Raw genomic sequence first — 8199 nt, forward strand, 5'->3', positions numbered from 1 at the left:
TATCAGTTAGCAAATACAAAAACTAATCACGGCATTCATAGATCTTGGTGGTTGAAACTATCATCATAATTGATTTTATTAACAAATAATTATTGCAAATATTAATGATAATTACCATTTTTTCACATAATTTCCATCATTAGAGTTTCCTTCCTCTTCTAGACCATACTAGAAACACTGTAAAATAAAATTCAAATTACTTGTATCTGTATTAAACATATATCATTAAAAATACAAAGATTATTTTTTGCATCAGATAGCAAATACAAAAACTAATCATGGCACTCATAGATCTTGGTGGTAAATATAAATTCATCATAAGAAATTAAATCAGAAAATTATAATAATATAATTACTATTATATATATATATACATTCAGATAAAACTTCTTACCAATTTTTTAATAGTCCACTTCATGTATCTCATACTACTTTTTCTTTTTTCAAATCTTCATATTCAATTTGATAAATCTAGAAACATGAACAATTTTTTAAATCTTTGTTGTTATCATGAAATATAAGTAAAGTATAAATACTCACCAAATATCAATATTACTATTAATATTAAAACACAAAAAGGCGTGTGTATAACATTTTAAATAAAATAAAAAAACTTCAACAAAGCAGAAATGAATGACCATTTCACTTTAAATAAAATATACGCTGAAATATGAATTATGAATAAAGAAATATTAATAAACATGAAATAGAATTAAAATTAATGATCTCTCATATCTGCTTTGCTCAATTAATTGATCCAAAATGATATTAATATGCAGATTTATTTAGATACACAATTATTCTGTTTTCTTAGGTACGCGTGTCTTTTTAGCTGGTAAAGGTTTCTGCGATCTCAAAACTGCACTTGCACGACGTAATGCAACCTGATCAATAATAAAAATTAAATAGTAACAAAATGTAAAATAAAAGGTGCAATATGTTAATTTCAATTTACCTTGGTAAGATCTACACGATATTTGTTTGCCTTGAGCAGTCTTCGTAACTTGTACAAGGAACGTCGAGCTCCACTCTTCATTGTACTTCTAACGGTAGCCTTCGCAGGCTTGTTCATTTTACTCGCTTTCTTATAAACAACTGTGAATCCTTTCTTATCAGGTGTATCCACAATGCCAACGCTCTTCTTATGAACTAAACCAGAATACCGGTAGCTACTGAGATTGGTCAAGTTACTTGGTTCCTATAATATCATTCAACAATAATTTTAACCAATTACTTCTATTAGAATATTTTATTACAAATTATGAGACAGTGGATTAAATGAATTTTATACAAACCGTGGAAAAAGGTTTATTGATGTTACGTTTCTTCAAAAGAAACGCATTATTGTTGCGAATGATCATCCAGTTCAGATGGGACGACATTTTTAATTCTTCTATAAATAATAAACACCAAATTTTCTTACATTAAAATATATTCGAAGAAATCTAAATTATGTTAATGCATATAACAAGTGAATGCATAAAATGCAAAGATGCACATAAGTTATAGATCGGAATACGAAAGCGGATAAACTAACCAAAATATGGTATATCAATAAAATTTTATATAAATAATATAACGCGATTGAAATGTTATATGTTTTGATAAAAAATATATAATTCGAATGTCAAATTTATTACAAATAATATCAATAAAATTCGATAATGTACTCACCACGTGTATCGCCACAGGAAACTCACTAAAAAGAACTTTTCAATATGGCGATATCACAGACGATGCAGATTGCAGAAAGGAACTATGACTAGACTAACCTTAAAGTTTATTGCAACGCTATCTAGCGTAAGAACAATGAATCATATCTTACAAACTAAATAAACACGAGTTCCCTGTTACAAAATATATATTCTAAAAACATAATTATACAGAATAGGTAAGATCATAATATATCTTATAAGAAATAATTATTACTTTTTCTCCAAAGATTTAATATAAACTTTTTCAAAAGGCATTGGTGATATGTGGCCTTCTGTACTATCAAAATTATGAACTATTACCTTACTTAGTTCCAAATCAAAATTTATAATTCTATTCTTTACATGGGACATCTCTTCGAATTCAGCTATTGTTATATCTGTTTTATCGATTATTAACTTTTCAGTCAAACTAGGATTTTCAGGATACATACAGTCTCCAGGTAAAATAGATATTTTTCCATCTCGTAGCAATACCGTAATCTGATGAAAAAATTATACATTGTTTCTTCATTGTACCAAGATTGTTGTATTACATATTTAGAAAGTTATTGATATATCATACCGGTAGATATAATTCTACTCCACGTTTACTTCTCTCTATTGCAAAGTCCAATAAATTTTCCAAACATTCAAACTTGGCTATTCTTGAAATTTCATAATACTGCGGTGGAGCCATTATCATATTTGGAGCTGCACACATATCTTTTGGTGTATCCCACTAAATATAAAATTTAATTATAATTTGATAATAATAGTACCATGATTTTAACTTACAAGTTCTGCGGATGAAAAATTTTATATAAAAAATAAGTCTTACTTTTATATCTTCCATTTCAGTAGTTTCGTAATTGGAATATGGTATCAATGGCATACAAGCTATATAAAAAATTGTATCATAACGTTTTTTAGTAAAGTATGTTGGTGTTAACCAATTACTCCATTCGTGCAGGGACCATAAATCTGGGTAACATTTTAACTTTTCACACATTCTATAAAATTCTGTAGCATCGTCATGTACTTTGGTTTGCCAATCTTGTATATCTTCTTTAGGAACTAAATAAATAATCTGTTCATTAGAAAATCATGTTATATTCTAACTAATTTATTATTTCTAAAGAAATTTATATGGACAAGGTGAAAAGTAAACATATTATTTAAAAAAAATTATTACTTGGTATAGTATTGGCCCAATTGGAAAGAATACCATTTCTTTTAACTTGCTTGCAAAGCAAAATACCGCATTCTTCAAAAGTTTCGCGAATAGCTGTGATACGCAATGAAATTTCTTTTGGTAATTCGTCTGGCTTGGCTTGAAATATTTGTGGACGTAAAGTAGTATTTGGAACAAGAAAATTGAAGCTGTTGGTGTCGAAACCAAAGGTACGAAACAATTCATGCCATTTTAAATCGGCATCAGCTGGATGCGTGACTCCTCCAGGAAATACATAAGATTCTGGATAAAAACTTGAATTTCGATGACGTTTCAAACACAATAATTTGTAATTATACTGAAACTATATAAAAATAATAGCGATGTCAATAATATACTTTCTTGAAAGTTTATCATTGTAAATCAAAACAAAATTTATTTATTTAATTATTTGTGAACTCACAACTACAGGTGGCAAAGCTCGATTATATTTTTTTCCATTACGTGCAGCTAGAATTAAACTTGCTGATTCTTTCCAAGCTTTCATCTTTCGTTATTTAATATAATTTCTTTTGTAAATTTAAATATCACAAATAGATTTTTTACTAGAAATTAAACGAAAAGTTTATAATTACCTAACCTTTTTAACACTACTTTAATTATAAATAATATCGATATTTATCGATTCACAGTCTCGATCTAAAATATTTAAGAAGTGATAGATTCAATTCCTATTTCATTATACGTTTATAAAATACTATTATGTTTTAAAATCCAAACTATATAATGTAAAAGTATACTAAACGTCAAGCATATAGTACATAGTACTTATAATTACATAACTAAAAAAATAGAATCTTTAAATCTCAATTCTTTTAAATAATATAACATTTGTGTGTGCATCTTATTTGAAATAGGTAATAGAGATATTTGAGAATATCTTAAATTAATATCTTTCTATTCTTTACTTTACGTTCACAAATATTGAATTTAGGATTTATTTCATTTATTTCCAGATTTTCCTGTTGCTGCTACCATTAATTCATACAATTGATGTAATTGTTCGTCCTTTAATTTATTCAAATCTTCTTCTTTTAAACTCTTTCCTAGTGGTTGTGATGTTTTTGGTCCACGCAATCCAAGTTGTTTAGCTAATGATAATGCATAATCCTGCACATCAAGTAATAAAGTAAAAATATGTCAATTTTTAATAACAAGATCAATAACAAACAATGCAATATGGGTAATTATTGATAGATACATCAACTATAATTTTATTAAATTAAACATAATTTATGTTACTTAAATATTTTTCTATTATAATATAGTTACCGTCCATTCATTTAAAAAAATATGTGATTCAGTAGGATTGCACGTTTTATGTCTTCTAAATTCATCATGAACGTAATCATTTCCAAGAGATTGCATTTCTACTGGTAATCCACGATGTAACCTCAAAATCATTTTGTATAACATTCGTACACGTTGCACATGTGTAAGACTTATCATAATTGATTTTGGAAATAAACAATTATTTAGTATAGATGTTTCCAAAAGTGTTTACTATTTTACGTTTAAATTCATAGAATTAGGGTTTTTAAAAATAACAATGGTGTTATAAATGGAACACAAATAGCGCCACAAGTGGATAGAGTGCATTATAAAAATGTCATTCAGTGTAGTGAGTAATTTAAAATAAATTAAACTATATTTTTATTTTGCATTACTGTGTATTAGATCGTAATATTATAATCATAAGTATTACGATTTACAAAGATAACAATTTTTATGCTATTTTAAGATACAAGATGATTATTTATAAGAATGCATTGTTCTATACTATTATTTAAATATATACATACATTTAAGTTTAATTAAGTATTCCAAAAAAGTATCTTTTAATAATAAATTTAAATATATTTGATATTTAAATAATTGCCTTATTAACTTGTCTAAAATTAAATTGATAGCATGCCATATTTTGTTTAATAACTTTTGATATATTAATTGTCCTCGGGATCTCTTGTGTTCTGGATTTGCTGTGAATATAAACAAAAAAAATAAATAATTTTACTTGTTTACATAAATGTTTCATAAATTTAAAAAAGATATATCTTACACGATTTCGTTTCTCTCCGTATTTGGACCAAAAAGTTACAGTAGATGCAATTCTGCGTCCAGTTTGTTTATTAAAAATAGAACAAGTGGAAAATGGTGGAGAATAAAGGTGTAACGATACAGAAGGGTTAATGGTGCTCGAATTTTCAACTCTATGCAATCCCAAGGAATCTAAAAAGGATTAGAAATATATAATTAAATTTAATTCTTTTATATTTTATTTAACACATAAACGCGAGAAAATATTTATTTAATACCATTGATGTAACAAATCTCGTTGCATCTGAGCGTGTTCCTTCCGATTTCTTTCAATTCGTTTTCCGATTCTTTCGTCATATCGTTGTTTTCTAAGACAGAAGGCCACTCGTACCGTGTCTTCATCGACAAGATAAAACACTTATATTAACTTATTATACATTGAAAAAACGAAAAAACAAAGGCAATCATAATTTATAAACTTGAAGTATCGATTAAGAGAGAGACTTGTTGAAAAAAATACTGTTATTGAATGTCGTGGTCATTGACCACGTTGATAATTGCATTATATAAATGTGCATTTTAAAACCAATGTGATATGATATTAAAAAAAATAAAAAAATGTATCAAAAGTTTATCCAAAGTGTGTTAAAATAAATAAATAACCTCCTGAAGTTCTCCTTGAAGAACTTTCATTACGCAGTGTGCGTTAGCGTGATCATGAATGGCCGAACCATGACCTTCGCCCCAACATAACACCATAAGATTAAACCTTCCATTTCCTTCGTCGACTAAATTCCTTGTATACCTGCAAACAAAGTATTCACTTAAATTAGAAACATTCATACTAATTATCTATTTTTATTCAACAGGAAGTAAAAAATGGATTCACCAAATAAGTCAATATTGTCATTGGTGTCTTGCTGTTTTTATTCTTGATTACTCATAGACATTTTTTAAAATTCAATAACATTGATTTAGAAATAAATATAACTAATATACTTGTAAAGTATATCTTTTTTACTTTTTTTCTTTGGTATCTTACATTTATTATCTCACGAATCGTGGAATTGGAATTTACAAAATTGTTTGCCGCAAAGTATATATTGCAGTTATAGTAATTACCATATTTTCTTCGTAATACTTCCAGTCTTTCGATCAGATGTCAAAGAACCGATGTTCTGGATCGTATAGAATGTCTACAGAGAAGGGGACATACGTGGAAAGTATGGGTAACGAGCCATTCACCGGATAAGTGCATTTACAATGATATACCTGTATGGTCAGCGTATACAATTTAGTCAATTCGTAACTATAACTTTCTCTAATTCTAATCTACAATTAAAGTGAAACGATATGATGCATATTATATCTAAAATAAAATTTTTTTTTTAAATTTAATGTGTTCTGATCAAATATACTTAATTCTTTATTTGCTATGAACCAATACAAGTAGGCTTGTATAATTAAATAATAATAATATTAGGAAATTCCTATTTCATAAATTTAATTTATCATTTGTTTGTAAGTATATAAAAATATGCGTGGCTCGTTATCTTATATTTTATCTTGAAATTATTCTAATTCATCGACAATTAATTCGATACAAGATTCTGGAATAATCTACGTTATTTCTCGGTTAGGTCAATGTATATTATTCGTTGTAAATATTTGTGTATGGGCATATAAAGCAAATATATGTAACTATTTCATAACGTTTGAGTTTATCCCCTTACCAAACGCAAGAAAGATGATGTACGTCCCTCCCTTATCAACAAGATTTTCTTCGTTCAGTTTGATAATACATTTCTCAAATACGCGATAAAAAATTTATTCTACATACATGATTGGTGATTATTCAGCGAGAAAAACAGAAAATGTAACGAAGAATGCAATGAATACAAACATAGGAAAATAAGGGAAATACATAACGATAACCCCCGTTATGATCTTCGTCGTGTATTATATTACATTTCGTCAATATATCGTCGAAAATGTGTTAACATATGTTTGTAAATGTTAACACAAATAATGAAAAGATTTATCTCTGAGCTGAGCTATCACAGACATAAACGAATATCTACGATCGTTCGCGAGTACTGGTGAATAATCTGCACACGTTGAAATATTTTATATCATTCTCCTTCTTTATCATTATCTAATAATTTTTGTGATCTTCTTATTTTTCAGTTTCTTGACCCATCGACATTTGACGCGATTATTATAATTTTATCGCGTACTTCTTGAATGAAGAATACAGTATTAAAGTGTTCATTTTTAAAATGCAGTATTTGAAACTCGTTAACGAAAGCAATGTTAATGACAGTATTGGCAAACAAGGTGTCGATTGATCTAATTCATGCAACATAAGACTAATGTTTTCAATCGTTGTTAACTCGATATCTATTTAATAAAATGTTTATAGTCACCTGTGTCTATCAAACTTAGCATATTTCTTCCACTCCAATGGATTACTCGTATATGATTCCATTAAATCTTGAACATGATCGATATCCACGTGGTCGGTCTTAAATGCATCATGCAATGCATCGATGAGATCACTAAGAGTAGAAACCTTCCCTTGGCGAGAATTTTCATCCCCCAAACTATTATCTTGACAAGGCTCGTAAAATTCTTCAGATTTACGTTTACAAATGTCCATTTTTTCTCTCTTATGTTTTATCTTATTTTTATGATTCTAATTATATTTATTACAGAAGACACGATTATTTAAAATTTACGAAATACTTTTTCTTTTGATCTTTAAGATTAATTTCGTGCACGTTCCTTTTTTTTTCGAATTACAAAGGAAAAGAAAAATAATATTATGTCCGATCGTTTAGTTTGCACAAGGAACACTGTGTCTAATGCGTAACACTACTACGGCTTTTACTCGTCTACAGCTCGTACAGGTCTAGTACAACTCAACTACAGCATCTTATATGCAACGTAAGATGCTCCCTACTCCGCAGCCTGTCCATAGTCTGGAATTTTCGTTAAAAGTTCAGAACACTCGTATTTTTGTTTATCGCATGTCCAAATAATAATATCTGTTTAAACATCGAAGTTTGATATGATCACTCAAATAATACGATGATTACAGTTTTTACCAAATAGATTCTATTTACTCAAGGAAAGAGAAAGTAAAGAAAATTGATAAAATTATGTACATTGATTGACTCATCATTTATTTAATAACAAAGAAATTGTTTTCCTTTAGTGACGTAGAAATTCTGATTA

At 27.9% G+C, this 8199-nt stretch overlaps 4 protein-coding genes across 5 annotated transcripts; all 4 read right to left on the reverse strand.

Moving 5' to 3' along the window:
• Positions 1-763: 763 nt before the first annotated feature.
• Positions 764-1775, reverse strand: LOC106788699 (60S ribosomal protein L28). The gene is made up of 4 exons (XM_014752184.1): positions 1675-1775; positions 1296-1393; positions 956-1198; positions 764-884 (listed from the first exon to the last, which is right to left on the reverse strand). The coding sequence occupies exons 2-4, from the start codon at positions 1380-1382 to the stop codon at positions 798-800; spliced, it is 417 nt and encodes a 138-aa protein (XP_014607670.1). The 5' UTR covers positions 1383-1393; positions 1675-1775; the 3' UTR covers positions 764-797.
• Positions 1776-1843: 68 nt separating this feature from the next.
• On the reverse strand, positions 1844-3760 carry LOC106788697 (nucleoside diphosphate-linked moiety X motif 19, mitochondrial-like). The gene is made up of 5 exons (XM_014752182.1): positions 3329-3760; positions 2887-3229; positions 2533-2768; positions 2278-2433; positions 1844-2195 (listed from the first exon to the last, which is right to left on the reverse strand). Exons 1-5 carry the CDS (start codon positions 3410-3412, stop codon positions 1926-1928), a joined length of 1089 nt encoding a protein of 362 aa, XP_014607668.1. The 5' UTR covers positions 3413-3760; the 3' UTR covers positions 1844-1925.
• On the reverse strand, positions 3275-4520 carry LOC106788700 (succinate dehydrogenase assembly factor 3, mitochondrial). 2 transcript variants are annotated; one of them, XM_014752186.1, is made up of 3 exons: positions 4198-4520; positions 3834-4035; positions 3275-3470 (listed from the first exon to the last, which is right to left on the reverse strand). In XM_014752186.1, exons 1-2 carry the CDS (start codon positions 4372-4374, stop codon positions 3868-3870), a joined length of 345 nt encoding a protein of 114 aa, XP_014607672.1. In that variant the 5' UTR covers positions 4375-4520; the 3' UTR covers positions 3275-3470; positions 3834-3867. The 2 variants fall into 2 exon arrangements, with proteins under 2 accessions (XP_014607672.1, XP_014607671.1); XM_014752185.1 differs by having other exon boundaries at positions 3275-4035; positions 4198-4519.
• Positions 4521-4567: 47 nt separating this feature from the next.
• LOC106788698 (cysteine dioxygenase type 1) lies at positions 4568-7894 on the reverse strand. Its single transcript, XM_014752183.1, has 5 exons — positions 7389-7894; positions 5626-5767; positions 5241-5358; positions 4985-5154; positions 4568-4904 (listed from the first exon to the last, which is right to left on the reverse strand). The coding sequence occupies exons 1-5, from the start codon at positions 7619-7621 to the stop codon at positions 4869-4871; spliced, it is 699 nt and encodes a 232-aa protein (XP_014607669.1). The 5' UTR covers positions 7622-7894; the 3' UTR covers positions 4568-4868.
• Between the last annotated feature and the right edge of the window lie 305 nt (positions 7895-8199).

Source organism: Polistes canadensis, unplaced genomic scaffold (genome assembly GCF_001313835.1).
Source record: "Polistes canadensis isolate GaletaPanama2010 unplaced genomic scaffold, ASM131383v1 scaffold_150, whole genome shotgun sequence".
NCBI lineage: Eukaryota > Metazoa > Arthropoda > Insecta > Hymenoptera > Vespidae > Polistes > Polistes canadensis.

Bases quoted from the DNA above. Each gene is read 5' to 3' on its own strand.
- LOC106788697 (XM_014752182.1), bottom strand. From the start codon at position 3,412: ATGAAAGCTTGGAAAGAATCAGCAAGTTTAATTCTAGCTGCACGTAAT. The intron at 2,769-2,886 runs GTAATAATTTTT...TTATTTATTTAG, and splicing joins TTGGGCCAATACTATACCAA to TTCCTAAAGAAGATATACAA. The intron at 2,196-2,277 runs GTATGATATATC...TTTTTTCATCAG, and splicing joins GAGTAGAATTATATCTACCG to ATTACGGTATTGCTACGAGA.
- LOC106788698 (XM_014752183.1), bottom strand. From the start codon at position 7,621: ATGGACATTTGTAAACGTAAATCTGAAGAATTTTACGAGCCTTGTCAA. The intron at 5,768-7,388 runs GTGACTATAAAC...CTTTGTTTGCAG, and splicing joins GCTAAGTTTGATAGACACAG to GTATACAAGGAATTTAGTCG. The intron at 5,155-5,240 runs GTATTAAATAAA...AATCCTTTTTAG, and splicing joins CGAGATTTGTTACATCAATG to ATTCCTTGGGATTGCATAGA.
- LOC106788699 (XM_014752184.1), bottom strand. From the start codon at position 1,382: ATGTCGTCCCATCTGAACTGGATGATCATTCGCAACAATAATGCGTTT. The intron at 1,199-1,295 runs GTTTGTATAAAA...ATGATATTATAG, and splicing joins TCAATAAACCTTTTTCCACG to GAACCAAGTAACTTGACCAA. The intron at 885-955 runs GTAAATTGAAAT...ATTATTGATCAG, and splicing joins ATCGTGTAGATCTTACCAAG to GTTGCATTACGTCGTGCAAG.
- LOC106788700 (XM_014752186.1), bottom strand. From the start codon at position 4,374: ATGATAAGTCTTACACATGTGCAACGTGTACGAATGTTATACAAAATG. The intron at 4,036-4,197 runs GTAACTATATTA...CTTGATGTGCAG, and splicing joins TTTTTTTAAATGAATGGACG to GATTATGCATTATCATTAGC.